This window comes from Topomyia yanbarensis, chromosome 1, assembly GCF_030247195.1.
Source record: "Topomyia yanbarensis strain Yona2022 chromosome 1, ASM3024719v1, whole genome shotgun sequence".
Classification (NCBI taxonomy): domain Eukaryota; kingdom Metazoa; phylum Arthropoda; class Insecta; order Diptera; family Culicidae; genus Topomyia; species Topomyia yanbarensis.
In genome coordinates this window covers 187217278-187240727 of record NC_080670.1, presented here as the reverse complement: position 1 = coordinate 187240727, position 23450 = coordinate 187217278, and the positions used below count along the sequence as shown (strand labels likewise).

The 23450-nt window shown below is 41.6% G+C and overlaps 1 protein-coding gene across 1 annotated transcript in view; it reads right to left on the bottom strand.

Moving 5' to 3' along the window:
* LOC131684455 (zinc finger protein 1-like) overlaps positions 1-23450 on the bottom strand; it is a 109023-nt gene that overhangs the window by 12730 nt on the left and 72843 nt on the right. Inside the window, exon 4 of the mRNA XM_058967362.1 lies at positions 1607-4067. Within this exon, the coding sequence (XP_058823345.1) occupies positions 1607-4067 (2461 nt within the window). The remainder of the gene's footprint in view (positions 1-1606; positions 4068-23450) is intronic.

The window sequence follows — 23450 nt, the reverse complement described above, 5'->3', positions numbered from 1 at the left end:
ATTCTTGCTGAGCTTTGTTACAGTAAAATGTGTAATTTAAATGTTAAAAGGGAGGAACAAGAGATTAGTGTGTACTGCAAGAGGTGACGGCCTGCTTTGAAGCAAAAGGTCATAGTAAAATTTGCTTGAAAACAAATTCCCCGAAAAACGGGTGACAGCAAATAAAAATGGGTAGTCTGAAAACAGGGTTGACCGTTGATGGTCGGGAGCGGTTTTTTCTCCCGGCTGGAGGAGGAAGAAAACAACCACGAGTGTGCGGACGGGTCGAAGTCCATCGTGGAAAAGGATGAATTTCTAGGCTGTTTTTCTTGTTGAACCGGTGTGAAAGTTCGCCGGAAGATTGTGTTTTGTGTTTGCCGAAATAGGAGTTGTCCTCGCGACGTCTTCGAGTGGAAAAATTGCTTCTGCGGCAAAGGGACACCCAACTTATGGTTGGTAACGGAGTTTTCTGGGGCCCCGCTCGAGCACGTTCAGGTATTTCGGGTCGCAGACGGACTTCCGGCGTTGACAACAGAGAAGAAAAAGTGTGAAAGTGAGGAATCGGTGTTGTGTGTGGAATAAAAGCCAAAATCTCGTCCGACAACAGGCTGGTCGTTGCCATCCTCGTTGCAGTGCTTGTTCGTAAGCGCGATCGCCCTTTTCCTCCTCGGCCGCACGGTGCAAAACTCTGTTTAATCCTGGAGCATCTTGGCGGCGGCGAGCTGTTCACGCATTTGGAAACGTGAAGGAATCTTTCTGGAGGACACCACTTGCTTTTACCGGGATGAAATCATCCTAGCACTGGAGTATTTACACGATATTGGCACAAACCATCGGGATCTGAAACCGGAGAACGAACTACTGGAAAGCTCAGGCGACCCGGACAATTGATGACGTCAGCATTATCGGGTGTGTACGCCCCTCCCCTTATTAGCCCTTGTCCATTAATTACATATGCTTCAGGATTACTATATATTCCATAAAAGTTGCTTTGTACACATACTTTCTGTTTATGTGTTCATCTCGAGCTAGAAGGGGGTACACATTCAAGTGAAGAAAACCCGTTTTTCGGTCACGATGATGATAATGAGTAAACAAAAGTATGATTTTTTTGTACCGAAAAGTAACAAACAAAAAGTTCTGAAGTAAACCTAAGGCGAGACTCGCGAAATGAGAAAACTCAATTTTAAAAGCAGCCATTGATTTTGTGAATGTGAATGCCAGAATGAGATAGTATGTGAGCAATAAAGGAAACATCTATTCGCGAATTTCGTCCCAGCAAAAAAAACCTAATCTAAATTTATTCCGAAAAAAAATCCCCTACTATGCCGTCAAACGCTATCACGTGCGGTTATGAGAATCCCAAAAGTACCACTTCGATCGGTCACAGAACCAGTTGGAGTAAATAACATACCGCGCAGATTACGTCGAAACAATCACTAGGTACAATCACTCAGTGCTGCACTTGTTTACAACCTCGCAAATAGCTGTCCCGGTGACGTCGTACGCCGTTAGCAAGTGACAAGTCCAGGTCAACCGCTTATCAGCTAGCAGCCAGAGGTCATGCTCTAGTTTCTATATACATACACACCCCGATTCGTACTGCGCGCATGAATTAACCACTTACCTGAATGTTCGTATTTGTGCCGCTGGAGGGAACTGTGCTTGCTGAATGCCTTATCGCACTGATCGCACACGTACTGTCCTTCGGCATCCGGTTGCTCTTTGGCGCCATGGTTTGCCGTCGAGTAGAGCACACGCTTCGGGACGTTCAGCATCGACTGCATTTGGAGTAGTTTCTGTTCGTCGTAGGGGGACTGGCTGTGTAGCTTAACGGCTGCTTCGTACTGTTCCAGATCACACCAGGGCCGTTTTTCCCCTCTGGGACTAAGACTTTCCGCCCGCACCGGTGCTCGTGCAATTTCCGGAGAAAACTGCTGCAGCAATCGATCCATTCCAACAAAACCGCTTGCCGTCGGTGTCAAGGACGGATAGTTGGGTATAGTCGGCGGTCGGATTTGCTGCTGGCGAGGATGAACCGCCGCTTCGTTCGGAGAGGGAGTTTGACGAATCAACATTTCGGTGGAGAATTGGTTGTACGGATAGAAGCCCTTGTACGGTGTTGAACTGCGGGAAGACTTCACACTGAGGTTCATCGCTTCGTCCAGCAAAGTCGCGGTGTCAGGTTGAGTCAGCGGAGCTGTTCCGTAGCGGGGAGAACTGGAAGGGATAGAATCTGGCTTTTTGATTGACAGATCCAGAGGTTGTTCGGCCTCGACGATCTGTCCGTTTGTATGTGTTCCGGAGGGGTACAGTATGGTTCCCTCTGTTTCCGCTGGTATGGGAGGACGCACGTTTACTAGATTACCCATTTTTCGTTCCCGTGATCGGTTGTTTTGAAACCACACTTGTACGACTCGTGCCTCCATGCCGACTCTTTTGGCAATCATTTGGAACTCTTCCCGGTTCGGCTTATTGTTCAAAGCGTAATACTTTTTCAACTCGTTCTGCTGTTCCTCGGAAATGGCAGTTCGTACACGAACCTTCCCACTTCGTTCCGAAGCCAGTTTGGATCCGTCGAAATCTCCGTCGTCTTCACTGCTACTATTCATCGGGAGATAGTTGTTTGCGGCGGCAGCCGCTGCTGCTGCTGCCATCTGTTTATGGAACAACAAAGATTGGCACAAGACTTGCTCGTGCTGTACTAATTCTGCTTGATGATTGAACGTGGCTTTACACTGCTGACACTGAAGTACGGGAGCCTCACATTTCATGTTCGTTTCGGTTTCTGCTGGTTCCTTTATTTCTTGCTTAATCTCAATCACTGGCGGCGACGGAGGAGTTATCACACACGGACTGGGATTATCGGTGTCTATGTTGAGCTCGGGGGAAGCCGTTTCAGGGCGTTCAACTTTAATCTGTTCGTGTTCTACGTTCGCTGAAGTTGCACTTTGTCTATGCACTAGTTGATCCCCGGCTGACATACGATGAGCTACGTCGAGAATTTTCTGCTTCATGTCGTCCAGGATGTTGCGGTAGCCGTTTTCAGCGGAGATCTGTGGGAACGATTGTTGCCGTACCTCCCTTTCTACCGGTGACACCCGAAGCGGCTGTGCGTCAATCGGGACAGTGATCTCGTCTTCCTCCTCCTCCTCTTCATCCTCATCGTCATCTTCATCCACTTTAATGTCCTTCCTATCAGAATCATCAGCAGGATCGCCGTGAGCGTATTCATCGTCATCGACGTCCATCACTAATTTAGGCTCTTCTTCCTCCTCTTCGTTACCATCATCTACGATTTCGTCGATCATATCTTCAGCGTCGGAATGAGTATTGGGAGATTTCGAAGCTCGCTGGACATCTTGACTGAGACCAGCGTTCAGCTGTTGTTGTGATTTCAGGATCAGCGATTCCATCGACTCCGTTTTGAGGGTTGATCCACCCGCACCAGCCGCCGAGAGCTCCAGCAGGCGCTGTATACTGTACGGATTAAATGCTGAATTGCTCGGATTAAGGGCGGCCATCGGATAGAACGGATTGTGGAAGGAAGCCAGAAAAGCCGCGTTCATCGCTTCGTAGTTTGGCGGATACTTCGGCAGCATTGGAAGAAATGCGTTGGCATTCGTTGAGCTGCCGCTAGTGCCGCTGCTTGGATTAAGTCCGTTCGGTAGCTGACCGTTGCTTAAACCAGCGGCAGCTGGACTACCTCCCGGCAGATACGATCCGGATCGTCGGTTGTGTTTTTCCGATTTTACAGATACGGAACCGTTGTTGTTGTTGTTGTTATTGTTGTTAGCGACAGCGGAGCTGTTGTTGTTTAGCTTGAGACCCATGCTAATGCACTTCTTGGAGGTCATGTGACTCGAAAAGGAACCCGAATGGGAGAAGCGTTTGCCGCAGTTGGTACACGCGAACGGTTTCTCCCCTGAATGTATACGGACGTGTTCCTTCAGGTGATGTTTGAACTTGAACGCCTTATCACAGTCGGTGCATTTGAATTTTCGAAGCAGTGTCGATTCGTCGTGGGAGATCATGTGGCGCTGGAGCCGGTACACGTTGGCGAACTGTTTGTGGCATACTTTGCAGCACTGTCGGGTGGATGAAAAGAGAAAAAAAAGAATAGTAAATGTTGTGGGTAAGTGATTTTTGGTTAGCTGTCAGAAATGTCTGAAACGTTTTTGATTTATAAACCGCTATCTTCGCCGTATGCTTTTAAAAGCAGAGCTCGGCTCGGCTGGAGGAAGATCAGGCCATTTAATCGTCGCTGCTGCACGGATGAAAAAACCTGAACTAATTTCCTGCCAAGGCCCTGATTAGCAGCAGCAGCAGTAGGGTGGATGCGGTGAGAACAAGTATTACCTACTAGGCGTGTGGATGTGCGGGTATTTGAGAGTAGTAGAGTGAGGTCGATTTATTTATAAAAAAAACAGCGATTTGTTTTGAAAGATTCCGAGAGGTGCGAGAGAAGAAACATTGTGCGCGTTGTATGGCAATGTTGAATTGTGGTTGTAGAGGGAATATGGAGATGCTGAGGGAAAAAAACCCCGAACGCGAACTGATTGATTGGTTTATGATGGAAATTTTATATGAAGCGAGCGATAGTAATATTACCGGCCCGGCTTTCAAGCACGCGTGAAATGCACCCATGTGTGTACGGTTGGTTGACCGGGTTGATTCGGGGTGTCGATGATAGGCGCAGCATCGCACAGCGCGTAACGACTCGCTGTGTGTGTGTGCTCAAATCGATGATCAAATGGACGGGAAAATGTAATAAAATTCATACAATAAAAAATCCGGAGAGAGCAAAAAAAAATACTTTTTTACGAATATCTGGCGCGCAAACTACCGCAACGCAGCAATGCGCCAGTAATTTCCGTTTGCAATCAAAATATTTTTGTTTTTACACGTTCGATTTTTGTATGTTGTAAATTAAACAAGTTGATCCTTTCGCTGACGACGACGCCACATGAAGGGGAAGCAGGTGGCGGGACGAACTCGAACTCGAACCGTGATGGAGCGGCCATTATTTTCGATATAGTGGAATGATGAAGCTCGAAGAGACTAGACTTCAATCAAAAGCAACCTATCCGGGCGCTGGATGTTGGAAAAAGGGTGCCTGAACCTGTTGAAAAAGGTAAAAATATGTATGCTCCAGACAACGGCTGCGGCTTCGAGACAAAGCAGATGTGAGTCGTATTTCTTAATGCATCTTTTTTTCTTTGCTGCCGTGCTCTTCAAGAATTTTTAAAAATAAATATCCAAGAACTATGGAACAAGGCGTGAGTACGGTAGAGGATGCTCGCGTTGGTGTCGCACCTTTTCTTTATGCTGATTTCGTGTGGCGAACGGTGTTACGGAACAGTGTACTTCATAAATGCTCCAGTGGAATCGAAATTAATGGAAGGCGGTGCTTTCTACATTTTCATCTGAAATTTAGGATAATTTAATATTCAGGTTTTTGTATACATTTGGATTTTGGAATCGAGTTTTGAACTACAATTTTCAATAGATTTGAGTTTCTGGACATTACAAGCCGTGGATTTAGGATAATTCAACGGTTCAACCAAATGGTAAGTACATCCTGGGATTCTCGGCAGCGTATCGGATCGATTTGCGACGCGACTGTTCTTGGTATGTTATGATGTAATCAAATAAACGTCTTCTGAGTTCTGACAACAAATGTCTACTGAGATTCGGAACGTATTTAACACAATTCAGCGAAATTCTGAAAATGTTTATTTATAAAACAAACCAGTGCATTTTCAGATACTTTTCGGGTTGTCTTGATTTTATTCACATGTACTCAGTACTATAATCATGCAAAAAAGCCTGGGAATTGCAGTTCTGAGAACTATGTTAGAAATCTTTGCTGGCAACAAACCACTAAATTCGACTCCCGGATAATGACGTTAAAAGAGCTCCATAGGTATCTTTATATTTTGTCACATTATCGAGTAGTTTTCAATTACGAAACTATACTAGAAAAATGATCCTGTATGGTTATCGGTCCAGTATTCGTAATTTTTCCCTTCCGAGTCGTTAGATCCGGTCCTCAATCCGTGTCTTGAACTGAAAGCTCCGCCTAGATATACCGAACATCCGGCGAGAAAATTTCAGTAACTAATGCACGGGAGATTTGAGTGAAACTGCAAGCTCTAGACGGATCTGTTTCAAAGTTTTCAAATGTACTGTGAATGCATCAGAATTCCGAGTTTAAATAAAATAATTAAAAATAAGAAAAAATTTGATAATGTGGTTTTCATTCTTGAACTTCGAATCCATGATCGACGTATCTCGTATACGTCGAAAACACGGCTCTCGGTTAGAAATTTCGTGGGCCGAGAATTTCCAATTCACAATCAGAGTTTCGTATCCCTGGTTCGGAATCCTCTAATCCTTTGAATTCGCTGAGATCTCGTTATATTATCGAGTAATAAGTACAGTTCTCACGTGGGAGTTTCTGCTCCCAGCTGAGTAGAAAACGGATTACTGAGAGATTCGATTTACAAATTTGGGACTCCGAATTCCTGGTTTTGAATTCTTCAATCCTGCTGATAAAGTGTCTTATTACATACATATTAATACTAAATTTGATACAGTCAAATTCGACACATTAGAATTCATGAAGACCGTACGAGACCATTTCTCGGAGGTGATGGACATGCGTGTAAATACTAAACGTAAGGAAAATGAAGCAATCCATGAAGTTATATGTAGGTAATTAGATATATTGTCTAATCGGTAGAAAAATTCAACGAAGTCAATAAATAAATTGAACTGTAGTTTTGCGATGAGTTTGTTGAAATTTACGGAACTTGATTTGCGTATTGTTGCCGTTCGGGAACACAAAGGAATACACTGTTCCGTTACTTGAAGACGCGACATCTCAATTTTTTGTTTACTATTTTTCTGTCAATGCTATTCCAATCGAATAATAGAAGTCGCAACCGGGTAACGTAGTATATACAGATTGGGCTAAGATGCCACTTTGGTATTCTCATAAGATGCATCCTACATGAGTTGTGTGAGTGATACAGAGATGCCAGGTACTTTTATCAAATGTCTGCCATAATAATTTTAAAAGTCTGGGAAGAACAAAAAATGCCAGGAAAGCTAGTGTAACCAAAAGCCTTTATATTCAAAAATCTGTAAATATCTGCAACCAAACTAAAAAATCTGCAAATATCTGCGTCATCGAAAAAATCTGCAGCTTAAATTAAAAATCTGCCAATTTGCAGACTTGCCTGCAAATCTGGCATCTCTGGAGTGATATCAGAATAAATCGACTTGGCAACGTCATACCGCTCATTCAGCCCCTATTGAATCGTGTGAACGCTTTGACGGCGACCCGTTGCACTTCTGAATTGTTTACATATTTTTGGTTCCGAACAATAGCAAACCGTGTGTTGTGCCACGTCTATTTGGTCGGTATTAAGGTTCAAGTTACCTTTTTTGAGCATGTGTTAGTTTTAAACGCTGGGTATTATGGGTAGGAAAAATTGTGTTCAGCTTTGCCACCGGATTATCCATTTAAACCTTTTCAAAACTCTAAAAGAAGAATATCAGCCGATTTATTAGATCATCACGATTCAAATCATACAAAATAGCTGCTGGAAAAACTATCGATTTCGCTAAATGGTGCTTTTGAAAAAGTGGCTGTGATTTTTTTTCACACTACCACACCGTACTGGGGTACGCAACACAACTGCGCAATGAAAAAACCACAGCCACATTTTCAAAAGCACCATTCAGCTAAGCCGATGGTTTTTCCAGCAGGTATTTTGCATGAATTGAATCGTGATGACCTAATAAATCGACTGATATTCTTCTTTTTGAGTTTTGAAAAGGTTTAAATGGATAATCTGGTGGCAAAGCTGAGCACAATTTTTCTTACGCACACTACCAAGCCTTGAGGTAACTTGAGCCTTAAGTCAGACCACTGAGCAAAAAGCATCTGAGAATTTCATAAGTCTTGGCATATGAACCAACCTTCTGACGATGTCATTGAACGCTTTAGAATGTCATAGGCAGGCTTATGAATTCATTGATCTTTATTCATGTACTCCATAGACGTACAAATAATGTTTTTCATAAAACAGTCTTATGACTTCGCTCCAATATATGCCTTTAAGAATTTCATAAGTTTTTCTCATGAAACCCATATGAGATCTGTTATTGATTCTATAAAATTGTGTTTTGTTTTTCATAAACGTCACTTTTGTGAAAAGTTCATAATTGTTTCTTATGAATTCAGTACTGGCCTGGACGACCAACCAGGTGTTAATAGTTTCAGCACTTTTTGATTACCGCTGTTTGAAACAAAAGAAGTGAGATTTTCAGTCAAATTGCAACAATTTTTAAATTGTTTTTATGTTATTGAATAAATTACTGTGAGCATTAAATCTGTTTACATGGTTATGATTTTTACAGAAGATATCCGATTATTTGAAATGAAATGTTGTGCATATAATTAGTGTCTGACGCGTATTTTATAATAATCAAAATCATTTGAGAAGTAACAATTATTATCATTCAGTTGTCAAGTCCAGTTTCCCAGTTGTCTAAGCCCAGTTTTCCAAGAAATATTGACGAAGCGTTGCTCATTATGTACAAATTTTAATATTTAAGGAGAGTTTTCTCTTCAATCTTCTGAAGGGATCTATACTTGGCGGTTAATTTGTCCCGAATTGAGTTCTACAAGATGACCACACGAATGAACTCATGAGGAATGACGTTCATGTTTGACAATTCTCAGTGATTTGTTTACTTTGTCAGTTGCGTGAGTTGGAGTGCAACGGGTGGCCATCTGTTACATTCAAACTCACGTAACTCCCATGTAAACAAACCACCGAGAATTGTTAAACGAAGTTCATTCGGCTCATTTTGTGGGGTTATGTCGGTTGGTGTAAAACCTAATAAAGGTTGATTTTTACTGTTGATTTTTTGTCTACTACAAATGCTCGAGAAATGTCAGCCATGTTCTTTTTTTATATAAATGCACAATAATATCCATAAATAAAAAACTTATGGCATTCATTCGAACATTGTAATGAATTTCATAAGACTGTTCTATGGAAATCGTTATTTCTACTATGTTTTCTACTTATAAATGTCAGCAATTTTCGTAAATGGGCACCTATGGCGTTCATTCGGACATTTTCATATATTTCATAAGACTGTCTTATGAAAATAATAAGAGATGGATTTGGAAAATTTCCCCTCCAAATCATAAGACAGATTTATAAAATCCATTTAAAATCCTTATGTCTGAAAGTCATAAGACGTTTTTATGGAAATTCAATGTAAATTTTGCTCGGTGTAGGATAGGATCCGCCAGCTGGCTTCTTCTTATATTTTACTAATCCCTGCTGAAAACGACATACCCCCACTCGACCAATGTTGCCAAAATATTGGTTTTGTTTCGGTCGTATATTTGTTCTGATTAAAATATTCTATATTATGTACCAATTTCATGCTTCTGGAAAAATCAAAGATTTAGTCTTTATATCCGCATCCGATCCGATCGTTTAGATCATAACGTTTTTTTCCATCGGAATACAGCAAAACAAAATAATATATATTCGTTGTTGGACATTACGAAAAATATCTTCATGCCTCTTCATTTTTGTAAGTTGCTCTCTGAGTCAAGCAACCTCTGTCACAAGAATAATCTTCTCTGTTCGGATTTATTTTAAATATTCTAAAACTACTTTTCTGCAAGGTTTAATTTTTGTTTTGGAGCAATGTATAGGTTTGTTCCAGTACTACATGTGATCGTTTCGGTGAAAACAGCAGTAGAAAATACACGCTCCTATTTACACCGATGATCGATTCAGTTGAAAACTGTAAAATTCAACTGTATCGATAGTACCAAAGGAAGAACAAGAAGCGACTTCCGGGATAACTTTCTCCCTGTTTGCTCAGTACTTCCAATTTACTCGGTACTGGAACAAAGACAATTTTTACATGAAGTTCAAAATATTTTCATACTTACGCTACACAGCCTGTTGATTTCGAAAAGAGGCATTTCCGCATTATTCCGCACATAGAACAGAATCCACGATAACCGCGCTACCGGATCTCTCGGGAACTTCAGTTCTGGATAATATGTTTGATTGCGTCTGCCAAATAATGCCTGCACTTCATAATTACAGACGGATGTTATAGAAAGAAAGCGGTATCTCGAGAAAACAAAAAAATCAACACAGTTAACAATCGTCATTTTATGTTTGATATCACAATATGACAACACTTCCAAGCAGCCCTTTAGTACTTTTAGTTTCCAAGCCGAAGGTTTGCCTATGTCACTTTCGTCCAATCACGAGCTGGTTCAGAATTGGTTCAAAAACAGGGGACAGAGCTGGCGGATCCTATCCTAGGTCCAGATAGATGCAGTAATTTGTGGCTGAAAGTGTGTCGAATTCGCGGTACCTTAGTTGATAGCAATTGCAGTGATGGAAGGCGAATGGTTTGTTTACATCGGCGGTTTAAAAATTGCAAAATCCTGAAAGGCGATCCAATAGAATCCAACGATGCCAGGGCTCAAAAATCCAATCCAATTCATCCAAAGTTCGAAGGATCCAACAATCTAAAGATCCAAAAATCCAACGATTGAATGATCAAATCCAAAAGGTAAAAGATACAAATTCAAACATTCGATAATCTAATGATCTCAAAAATATGAATATGAAAAATACAAACATTTAAAGATCCAAAAATTCAAAATAACCCCAAAATCAAAATATCTGAATAGATCCAAAAATCGAAAAATACGAATATTTAAAGCTTTATCGATATAAAGATCCGTTTCTTCGTCATAATATCAGTTCTCGTGGCACGTTCATTCACGTTGTCTCGTTCAGGACCACTTGAGTCTTCACGGAGTCAAATACTAAAGACTGCGACTCATATTCATAAAGACTGCAACGATGATTTGACCATTTTATGTCGCTTGGTAGATCCGGTTTCCCAGGTAGTTCACGCACATTACACGACGACTGTAAGCGCAGTGACAATAGTCTAATAAAAATCTATCCCGGCATTCGTAAGGTAAACAAAGATGAACAGCAGCAATCGTCATAGGTTGATGCTAATCTTCGACAGGTTTTCACGGTAGAGAGGGACAAGTCTGTCTATGCCAGGAGACATGCTGTGAACTCGAGTGATTCGTAGTTATGCTGCCTAAGCTCGACCCTCATCAGTAGAAGACAAAAGCTAATACCGTAAGGTATTAAGCCTGTTCTAATGACCCTGCCACTTCTAGTTTTCCGATTTGTATACTTCACATCCTTGCTCTTGCTTGAGTACTATGGCTCTAATTTTCATAACTTTCCCTACCCAGTAATCTCTAGCTAATTGAATGTCGTTAAAATGTAACATAGCTGAGTAATTTTCGCAGAATTCGAAGGAGTTCTTCGGGATCAGATGTTTGATTTATCAGCTTGACATTTTGCAAACATATTTGCATTTGCGATTAGATAAGATTTAGGTTCACGTTGCGTTTGGGTATCGCTCTAACATCCGACTTTCATTTTCCAATAATTTCCTCAGAGACAAAACTTTCGTTTAACATTTCGCGGGCTCTGAATATGAATGTTCTCTTGATTAAACCGTTTTGTCGTTTTCTTCGCCACTAGAATAAAGCTGTCAATTTCGATGGATATTGCTAGATGAATTCGGACAAATTCCTATTCCTCTACATTCCACGATGCTGTAAGCACAGAGAACTGTAAGTGTGTTTCGATCAAACTTATTTCAGTTCATGTTCCTGGCAAGAAGCACCCAATGTCGACTTGTTCGTTATTAACATCTTTTCTATTTAGTAATGCTACCCCGCCACAACCTGCATCCAGTCTATTCGTTTCCGTGCTGTAGTTCACTAACCTTGAAATGTTCCTTCTTTTTAGCCATATTTTCAGTAATCGCTATTTCGTTTTGTTTCATATAGTAATGTGGTTCCTGTCGTTTCCGTTGGGTGCATGCGTTGTCTATTGTTCTGCACAGTATTCCTAGTCTTTTACTCGACATCTTTGTTTTGAGTGGCTGTTTTCTGCTTACTGGTACGTAGCTCCCTGTCTTATTTTTTCGAGGTTCTTTCGAGACCAGCCCGGGGACGACCTGACAGGTCCCATATATTGAACTCATAAGCAAATTTTGTGGTCTTCTCATTTATTATTTTCCATAGCCGCATAAAAATGAATAATTTAAGCACTTCTATCACCAAACTTATTTCACCGTTCCAATTAGAGACTGTCCTTGTTTAACCAGACCTAAACAGAAACATAGGTTCCATTTTGAATCCAAGATAAAACAAATCGACTTTTGGAAATTACAGAAAATGACATTCAAATTCGAGCCTATAGAGTACTTCACAATCTGTAACTATGTTAGTGTGTTCAACGATTTGTTTTCCTCCACCTGTCATAATTTCTGATAGCTGGAGGAAAACAAATCGAAAAAATGCTTTTCGGTCGGATTGGTGGATCGAACCCATCCGATATTGTAGTCTCCGGAATAAGTTTCACAGTGACACAGAGCATTTAAACAACATTATAAATACTCTAGGCAAGCGATTTCAAACGTTTAAATTAACTGACAGTTTTACATATGACAGCTGGAGGAAAACAAACCCCCAAGTAGTGTGGGTGAATTCATTTGCATAGAACTTTATACTGACTATAGACACTCATAGTAATAGACCAGCGAAAGTACTTTTATCGAGCCAAACTGTCAAAATCCGGAGCCAAACGAGCATGACGTCACACAATGCCAACAAACAGAACAAGTATTGCGATTTTATTTAAAAAAATATATTTTGTTATTCACAGTAGGCTTCACTTTTCTTGTTCGTATCAGTATTTTACGTTATTTAGAAAGATATTTATTGTGTTCACTATAACTGCATAAAAAGCATGCACTTTTTCATTAATTTTATGTTTTTGAAGAAATTGGATTTTTTTTCTTTTCTTAATTCCTTGTTGCTCAGTATCAAACGTATAACTTCTCTTTTAATTCATATGTTGAACCACTTGAAAAATTATTTTAATAAAAACAGATGATCGAACACAGTCGAGCATGTTCAAGCTTGCACGTTTTTGGGTGATGTCAGTTTAACATGCTTGTTTTTCTGGTTGCCAGTTTTACGGTTTTTACATCCGCAAGTCTATTACTATGAGTGTTTATAATATTGAGCCCAATTTGAAAGTCATCTTCTAGTATTTCCGAAAATCTTTGGGATCGAGCCAACATCTCCCTAGACATCAAATCCTCCATAGATGCCATTCCGTCAGACAGGCACTCAGTAAAACGGGAGAAGAATTCTAATGGGAGCCCTAGCAAAAATATCCAAATATCTTCTGGACATGAGTTTCCGGAGTCGATTAAAGCTCTGGTGTAAATCGAGCAAAAACTTACATTCCTGGCAGTAGGGGAGAGAGGGTAACAGTGGATCAGCAGGAACTATGAAACATTCGCAATAAAATCATAATGCATGATCAGAATCATCTCATTCCCTCATATTTCACGATTTCTAATTCTTTACACGTGTTGCTATATTTTGGAAGAGATCTGATAACTCTGTCTCTTTTAATGGATATTTGTTTGTTTTGTGATAGCCAGAGTAAATTTGCAATGAAAAACATTATTCCATCTTTATGAGTTACCATTCATTGAATAAATGTTTAGTCTATTGCTATTTATAGCAAATTTTATGCTTAACATTTGCCGCGAACAAAGTTTTTTGGTAACTTCTCATGGTTCTGTGTAAATTCACAATTTTCATGAATAGACCCATTGGGTAACTGGGGAACGATGGCGTATGGGGAACAGTGTTTTTTTTGTTTTTGTGGTCTGTCTCAAAATGTGAATGGGTTCCGATTTTCCACAGTAAATACTACCCATATAGTGCAAAATTAGTAAATTTGGGCAAGTTTTGTAGAAATTGTCTCTTATTTCAGGATTGCAGCTAATATGCATATATGTTACGCGATGATATAGTGGATTCTTTCGTAAACAAACGATTTTCGCCTCAATATAACTTTAATTCAAAGCGTTAGAATCATTCTTTGTCAAAACAAAAGAATAAAATTTATAATTAGAATATTTCACTATAGACGACATCGTGTTTCATAGTTCCTACCCATGGGGAACACTGATACATTTTACCACCAACTGTTTATTATCCAAAAAATGTTATTTCCCGTGAATTTTACCAGCTGGAAAAAATATATGTATTAGTTACCAACAGAGTGGCACTATGTATCACTTTTGGTTACACAAATAACAAGTATTACTATCAAAATTAAAAACGGGCACTGGTTTGTTGCTTGGTAAAATGCACATATATTTCACCCAAAACCAATTTTTACATGTTGTTTATATTACCGACTAAAATGCTAGCATTTTCAACGTTCTTAATTCAGTTAAATTCGTTTCGTTGTGCAGGGTACTCGTATGGAAAAGGTATACTAGCGCCACTATCAAATCAGTGGTACATATATGAAACGAGCACTATCTGTCAAATTGTCCCCGGGTTGTTCGAGACACTCATTCGACAGGGTGTATTGTGTTTCCGTCCACAATTTACGCATTCATTCTATTCTCTACACTACACACAGTTTTTGAATCTTAGTCTGGATTTGCAGTGCTTGATCCCGTGTCAAAATCTCCAGCATTGTCTACATTGTCTAAATTTTGACCCAGTTTGGTTTTTTGATGGCCAATTTGATACTCGGGGTATCTGGTAGCTGATTGTCTCTTCCTTTGTTTTTGTTTTATTCTCTCCACCGGTTTTTGTTTTATTCTTTTCGACCGACGTGAACGAGATGGGATGGAAAACTTCTAAGTTTTCTTCGCTGTTTCCTTGTTCTTCCTTGCTGTATTTGATTTTTCTTCTTAACATGAGTTCATGTTATTCTTCCGCTTGTTTTCCTGTTTACTATGATCCACCATTATCTGCTGTTTGTAATCAATTTTATTTTTATATTAAGTATGTGTTCACTTTATTTTTCCTCGCGTATATTAATCTTGCTTCTATGAACTTTTATTATTTAATATTGAGATATCTGACGTTTAAAATTCGCATGAAATCGCAAGTTAATTTTTTTACAACCGCTCTTTCCTTAAGCCAATAAGTGATTTGCTTACCACCAAATTCGCGGAGTAAATGATTGGTTTTCCATCAAATTCTAACGTTAACACGGCTCAATACCAGTTGGATAAGTTCATAGTCTCTTCGATTCTTCATTTCCTCCGCATACCATTCTTGCTTTATTATCAATTCTTTTATTCTTGCTGTAGTTATTTCTTACGCTTCTTATCACCACTTTGACAAGCCTTTCGATTCGTTTTGTATACTCCTATTCTGCAGTACTGAACCTGCACTTCACCGTAGTCTAGATTTTTAGGCATTTACCCCACTGGGAAAACTCGAGACAACTTCATACATTAAAATATGCGGTAATAAGATTCGCACGCGTCACTGCTAAATTTCTCGATTTACGTAAAAACTGTGCACTCTTAACACACCTATTCGGATAGTTTCGGACTAAATTTAGGCGTTTATTCTACCGCGTGAACAAGCACAAAAATGGCTATCAATGCACTTGTTACATTTATACTGTTTTTGCTTGAGGCGAAACTGGGTCAGATTCTAACCCCAACTGCTCCCAAAATGTATGAATCTTTCGCTATCCGGTTTGGATGACATGGTAAAAGAAATTCTTAAGATGTCCAAAAACAAGGCAATGTCGCGTGAAACTATTTTCAATGTTTGGAGGATTATAGTGATGGTAAAAAACGGAAAAATAGATATACAATACAGTAGCCAGAACAAGGGCGCTTTCAAGGGTCTAAAACAAGGTTGGACAATCAACACGCAAATTGGCACAAAAATTTACTATAAAAAGCTCAACTGTCCGCTGTAAACATAATTTATCATAAACGTAAGCGAGCATCAAAATATACAGCGACACGATTCGAGAAATACCAATTTGCTGCCGTACACTTCACCGTAAATACTTTATGAATAGAAAATCCACCCGGCTGTTATACTGACCGTAGAATTTTGAGCGATTAGTTGCTGGTATTACTATTCTAAAGCCCCAGCATCACACCAGAATTTCGCCATACGTTAGGCTAATTGCATGAACATGTTTACCCTTACTTTTTGACAATTCAGAAAGCTTGTTTACATGGGCTTCGACATTTTTTAGTTCCACCGCAGTGCAAGAAACTTGGTTTAGATTAATTGTAATTTCTAACACCTTCTAAACAAAAAGGGAAAAGTTATTCAACGTATTGTATTAACCATCCAAGAATGCCCAGTTAGTCCAGCCGAAAAACAAGCTTCAGCAGGAATTTCGGCTCAAATGACACAATCGATAACGACTCCAAAGTTCTGGTGGAAACTAGAGTTATTAAAAATGTTATGAGACTTTCCATTTGGAAGAACTATTGCAACAATGTTTAAATGCACCTATGGAAACTTATCAAAAAAACAGAAGGATGACACTAATGATATATCGCGAAATATTACAAATGCCCTGATAGGCCCATCCAGTTTCAGATGTATTTTGTTACACTTTACAGACTTTCCCGCCTGAAGGAAGTATTTATTCATATCAATTTTAATTAAACCTGATTCCGTCTGATGGATTCGTGACACTCTGGAACCTTCAACCAACAAGCTGACGCCTGAAACAGATACTGAAATGAACTCTCCTGTTCGGGTTAAACCAGGAGGAAAAATGAGCCGCTCAATTAACCGTTAAGGTTCGTATTCAACTCAACCCTCCTCACTACTGTACTTCATCAAGAACCTGAATCGAGTTCACAACGGTAAACCATCTCTAAAAGTGCCGAAAAGAACTCTCGATATCTCTCCTGAACGGTCAATCGGTCGGTCGGTGGTAAAATAAACAAAAACGTGGTCGTCGTTTCCGATTCCTGCCCTGGCCCCTATAGGGCGACGAGGTGAGAGCGTTCGTTGTTTTTGCTGTGTAGGCGTATCGAACCCGTCAATCCCAGAGTCCGTCCGTCCAGTCCGTCAGTTGCGGGGGTATTTTTCAGTTTCCTCCGGACCGGACTGGAAAGGGGCAAGTTTGAACAGGGCTGCGGGGAAAACGATAACAAGCTGATAACGTTGTCCCAGTGACCAAACCGGCCGTGTGTACAAGCCGTAAGTGGTGGCGTGTAAATAATAAACAGTAAAAAAAGCCAATTGACTACCGACCGACCGACCGACTCGGCTCAAAATCAGGGGGCGGAGAGAAACTCACTCACTGGCACTGAAGCGTAAGCGGTTTTACCGATCCATGGTTCGATAAAGAATATCGCCTACCATTGGAGCAGTTGAACAGAACTCCCTCAGGTTTTGGTGTTTGGTGCCTTTGTGCGCTTCCCTTGCCAACATGGTTTAGAAACAACAACAGCAAAAAAAGCATTCCCAAACGGTCACGGTTATCATCATAAACTATTTCACCAAAAAGTAGAGATAGGGGTGGTTCATCTGCCGCTCCGTGTGCGGGTGAATTTTGACAGTCAGACGTATCGCAGTTGAATGACAGTTTGCCCTGGCCGCTGTAAATCATACTGTCTAGCAAGCTGGACTGTCCGAGAAGATGAAAAAAAGAAACGTATCGCACGCCATTAGAACGACCGCGCAAGTGTTCAAATAGAGAGAGAGAGAGACTGAAAAAGAGAAGATGATAATCATAACAATAATCGTAAAAAATATTTATTAATATATAAACAATCCGTTACGTCCCTTTATTCACGTCAATTTTTTTCCGTGCTGCACAAACTTACTGTTTGTGGTGCATGGAACGGTGATCTGCCTGGAGGACAAAATATTGCTGCCCCCTTCCAACTGAACAAATAAAGAGTGGTGGTCGTCGCCGTCGCCGCCGTTGTCGTCAGTTCCAATGAAATGTGAAGGTGAAATGGCCAGAATCCTTTGGGCGAGATGATATGAGAATTTGCCAATAAAAAATAACACACACACGCCGTCTCCGCGTTCAATTGCTCGAGGCGCTACGGTCATTTGGATTTCTTATCCGTATTCACCGTGATAGGCGTTCTTGTTATTTGTTGTTTACTCCGGTGGATTTGGAATCTTACCCAGGGTTTTTTTTTCACTGGAACTGATTTTCTTTGTAAGTGACCGGGAGAGATTCTCGGAAGAAAGAGACATGTTGTGATATCGAGGGGCGTACTTTCCATAAACAAGGTAAACAACAATAGCCTATCAGTGGACGAGTGAAACTTTCCTGATCACAGTATGTCATGGCAGAGACTCATGTGACGGCATACGATGTGGCTTCCCGTAATTACACGGGAAACTCGATCCGTCGTACTCATCACCAACTTGCCTCTCTCCGCGGGGTCTTCGGAATAGCTTCGTGTCCAGCCGCCGGAGTCCGGCGGCAGTAATCGTCAATTAAAAATTCATTCGTCTAATTAACTGAAACCCCATCATGACGTTTTCTGTTTTTTGTTTCGTCTGTGTTTGTCATACTGCGACTCTTTGTTTGGCACCGGGCGGGCGGTTGGCCAAGAGCAAGCGAGGGGTACCTTCGAGGAAGCTTTGCTCGGTTGAGCGCGCACGCATACCAAAGCTTTTGATTGAATTAAATTGCTACCAGTTAACCGTCGCGTTTTAATTGAGCAGAATTTCGTTCGGTGACCTCATCCTGTGGCGGTGGTACACACAGCAGGAGCTCTGCGAGGTACAATGATTCGCCGCGTTGACCATATCTTCGCCGTTATGATAGTTGAAGTCCGATTCCAACCGCTCGATGCAATCAATCTTTCGGTACAGTAAAAACTCACTCTGTACATGACAGGATGATTTAGAACTTGCTCCAGGCCTCCGTGCGATAAAATGCGTGCTCCGCTCCTGACTTAATTATTTTTAATTATGGTTCACATCTTCCAACAGCATAACTCCATTTTTTTCTCCTTCCCCGTACGTAATACTGGTCAACAATAAAGTAATCGCTCGCAGCTGGCCATGGATCGCCGCCATCATTGATCGATACTACTAATCGGCTAGATTTCGACCAGCTCTCGCATTCTTCTGAGGGGGAACAGCGATCGTATTTCAACTTATGAGGGTCTCACACCGCTCTGGCAAAGTCGACCACACGTCATCGAAAGAAGCACGGCAACACGGTCCATGCTCTGAGAAGTTAATGAATTTTCATTTTTAATTTATTATTGAGTGATTTATTTATCGTTTCGCTGTTCTCCGTTCTTTCTACACCGAAACCTTTGCCCAGCATATCGTCTTCTCTTCAGCTCACGGTAGACATAACCTCGCAAGCAACAGAGTGAAAAAAAAAGATGGCCATTCAGACGCATATGGCTGCGCGCTTGTGGCGCGTTCGTCGCCGCTGTGTTGGTGTCTATCTTTCCGAAAGATGTCTGATAAATAAGAGCACACAAGAAAAGGTCTGATTCACTTTCAAGGATACATTAATCTTCGTTTTTTTGCCTTCTCCGTGCTCAATACAAAACCTGAGCCCTCTGACTCATGGCGGCTCGTGCGTCGTTGTGTTGCAGCGGCCATCTTGATATTGGTGAAGTGTTTTCAAGGTGATCTTTTTCGACCACCCACTGGTACTGTCTGTTTGGCACACCAGAGTGATAAGGGAACCTGAAATTTCGTGCAAAATGACTCCGCTGCTGACTCATCGATAATTTCCCCTCGGCAAGCCAACAGGAAATATTTACGCTTGCATCTACCCGAACGTGCGATAAACAGAACAAAATGATTATTGATGAGAAAGTTGTAAACAAAGGCTCCGAGAACGATCGGATCGAGAGTCAACAGACGGCTCAAATGAGGTTATCTCTGTGCTCGTTCTTCAGTTGAGCGACCGTTCATGGCCACCTTTTCCCGCATTCCGTACTTACATACATGTATGTAGGTAGCAGGCGAAGCTGATCAATATGCGATGACGTTTGCGTCGCCCAAAACTGTTTTGTTTTCGTTCAGCTGGGTCAGTGTTTGGTATTTGTAAACAAATGCGAATCAATTGCGCCTGAGAAATGGGTGGAGCAGAGTAAGTACCTGCGCATTGACCGAGACCGGTCTTATCTTATCGATGTTTGTAAATTTCCCAGAAAATCCCGTTCGCCACAGAAAACACAAAGATGCACTTGACAAGTAATTGTGCTCCCTGAACGTTGAAAATGTATGAAACGGCGAAGCGGCAAGACAAGAGCGTTGAATGCTAATGAAAAAATTCCTTCGCGATCTTATACCGACCGCAAACTGGATACGCGTGTCCCGGTTCGGTGTACACAAATGAGCACCGCTGCCAGTCGAGTCGAGCTGGGCTCCCGCATTCTTGGTTCTCGTTCGCGTTTCTGTTTTGTAATTAGACAGTCACATTCCGGGATGTACAACTATACTTGAACTAAACGACAGCCTGCGGCCACCAACTTCGCACTGGCGGGCGCGGGGTATTGAAGCAGCAGCAGAAAAAAAAAAATCGTGGAAAAATGGTTTTCCGCACGCCGTCCACGCGGGAATAGAAAATGTAAATTCCTCGGATGCCTTCCAAGTCACAATGATGGCGATTAGTAGATGGAGCTTAGCCACCAGTACCACCGACTGGTTTGAAATGTATTCGGACAGCTAGATAGAAATCACTCGACACGATACGCCAAAGGTGACGGCGGCATTCCGCATCTGAAAATGGTTTCAAGTCCTATATTTGATCAACCTATAAACGAGTGTCTGTTTATGAAAAAAAAGTCTGGCTTAACTGCAATCCAAACAAAAGAACTAATGGAACTTGAGAATCGTGCTAATTTGGACTATTTTATTCACTTAATTCATCGGCAAAACCATGCTGAATCAGCGTATACTTTCAATTCAAAACAATCGCCATCTATCACGCTCGAACGCCAGCCACGGCCTACTGCGCTGCGCCTGTCGCTGTCACCGCACTGGCGAAATTCCGTCCGATTCCGTCAAATTGGAATGCACCATCAAATCGATGCGGTTCCGGGGCGAAGTCGCGCGTGCATTCGAGACACGAAAGGTAGAGAACTCGAAGTAGAGAGTAGGTAGCGCGTAAATATTTTTAGATCGATTACAGTTTGTGTCTCTCTAATCCGCACGCATCCGCACGCTAGCTCGTCTCGCGAGGTGCGACGAGAAATGTGGGCCAATAAAAAGTAACAAATTTCAATCTCCCAATTTAGTTTAATTCATTACTGCGCAGCGCTGAGACTGATAGGTGGTGACATGCGGGGAAAAGAAGGTCACCACGAGCGCAGCGTCGGTCGGTGGTAAAGCAATACGCGCAGCCAGCGGAAGACGTGTTCGCGGAGGAAAACATTGGACCAGACCGGGAGCCCGGACCACGAAAATGTATCGGGAATAGGAGCGCCGTAAATGCTGCTTTCCCGATAGAGTCGCGGTTCAGAGGAAAGAATTTGAATAGGTAAAAAAAGTGGGGATAAGCTGAAACAGGGGGACGAGATGATGTTAAGACATGTGTACAAGCCTATAATTAGCTTCTAGTTTCCATTGGAGAACAAGTCTAGAACGAAATTCTTTCTAGATACGGAGAGAAAGAAACAGTCAAACAAAGGATTAAATCCGACTGAAAACTCATGCTGCGGCATACCGGCATTTGCTTGGCAACTGGCTTGGCTATCTAGATCAACATATTTTCGTTTTTGAAGTGTCTTTGGGCGACAGCCAGAAATGCGTGAACCGCTCAGAATCTCGTCATTGTCTTTTGTTTTGATTCGATCCTATCAGCCGAGATGATCCAAGAAAAAACAAGCTACAAATTGTTCGTCGAAACGCCACCCACGTAGCACAGGTTTGGGGCCAGTGCAGAACCATTTCATTCACGAATTGCCATGTTGGACACGTTACACACTCGTTGACGCTGACGTCTTACACCGGGCGTCGTCATCCTACTACCACCTGTCATATTCGTCAAGATGAGGATGCCATCGCTTTGGTAGGGTGCGTGAACCGGCCAAACGTTTATCCCCAATTTATAATTCATCGCATTTCACCACCTGCTAGGGACTTTCACTCTCTCGCAACCGTTTCAATCTTTTTCCACTGGCCCCGTCATCCGTAAGCGATATGTATGTGCCCTCCCGCCGGGCACCAAAGCACAAAACCGCCTCGGGTATGGGTGCTCTTTTTTCACTTCACACCTCACGCTAATTATTTCCACTTTTAATTATAAACAGACCCAGCAAGATTCCACGGCCGGCTGGTGCGCGACGACGGCACAGAGCGCCACATGTGACACTCCGGCGTGATCCGGGCGAAGAGGTACTCACGCACGGTCTCTGTGACGGCACACGGCAGAGACGGCTAGGGAACCTCCAAAATGCAGCTAAGTGAAAAGTGTTAACAAAAATATGAACACTTACGCCGCCGTTAGGAGCCGCGGTCGTCAACCCAGAGGAGGTGTGACGGAACAAATGAGCTCGACGAAGTAAGCTTTGATTAATCAACCGTCGAAAAAAGACACGGATTGAACTTCTAAAATGGATGTTTATCATTTCACTCTCCGCTGCTGCCGGACTACAATACGGGATGATGGGAGCTAGCGTTGTGGACCATCCACCGCGCCAAATGGAGCGTTTGATGAAAAGTTGATTACGAGAGAGAATGGTTATAATGAGCTACAACCGGGACGAGTTGTTTACTTCGATTCAGACAACAGGTGCTGCGGCGTTTTCTTTTATTTTGTGCTAGACTGTTTCTTCGATTCATTGCGAATTTGAAGGTTCGTTAATCGTAAACAGCTAACACTTTCATATATTCAAGGATCATTCACACTCGATAGTTCAACTCAGTTTTTTTTTAAAAGTTTGAAGCAACTAACCTGGGCTGGTTTCATGGCTCCCAAGCGAAAACGACATAGAAGCTCTATGTCCCAAGTTCCCCTTAAGGTGAAGAATATGTGGAAGCCAGGAACGCACGCTTGTTGCTAGGCACCGACGCGCTTGTTTACATTGAGAAAAAATGGAATTCGAAGTGAAAATTCAAACGCACAAATTAGAGGTTTCGGACATTTTCCTTCCGTCATCTGCACATTGGCAGAAAATTTGAAGTTTAGTTAGTAAACGATTAAAGTGCATTTGAAAAACTGTTCTGAAAATGAGAAGAAGGAAAATAAGAGTGTTTCGAAAAGAAACACCAAGTGAAGAGGGGTGATATTTTCGCACAAAATAAGAGCTACAGATGGAATTCCGTCAAAAACTCGGGTTGATTGTATAGAAAAATGTTTTTAACTTCCTCAAGTAACAGTTGCGTGGTACACCGGCAAGGTTAGTGTATTGAAAAACGTATTTTTTATTTGCTCATATCAGATACATGGTTAGGCAGGGGAGAGGGGTGTGTCCATGTCCATAATTCTAAAAAAAGTCAAAATCCGTCGCCATACTGTTAAAAATACGCTGAAGTCCGGTAACGACGCTCTGGA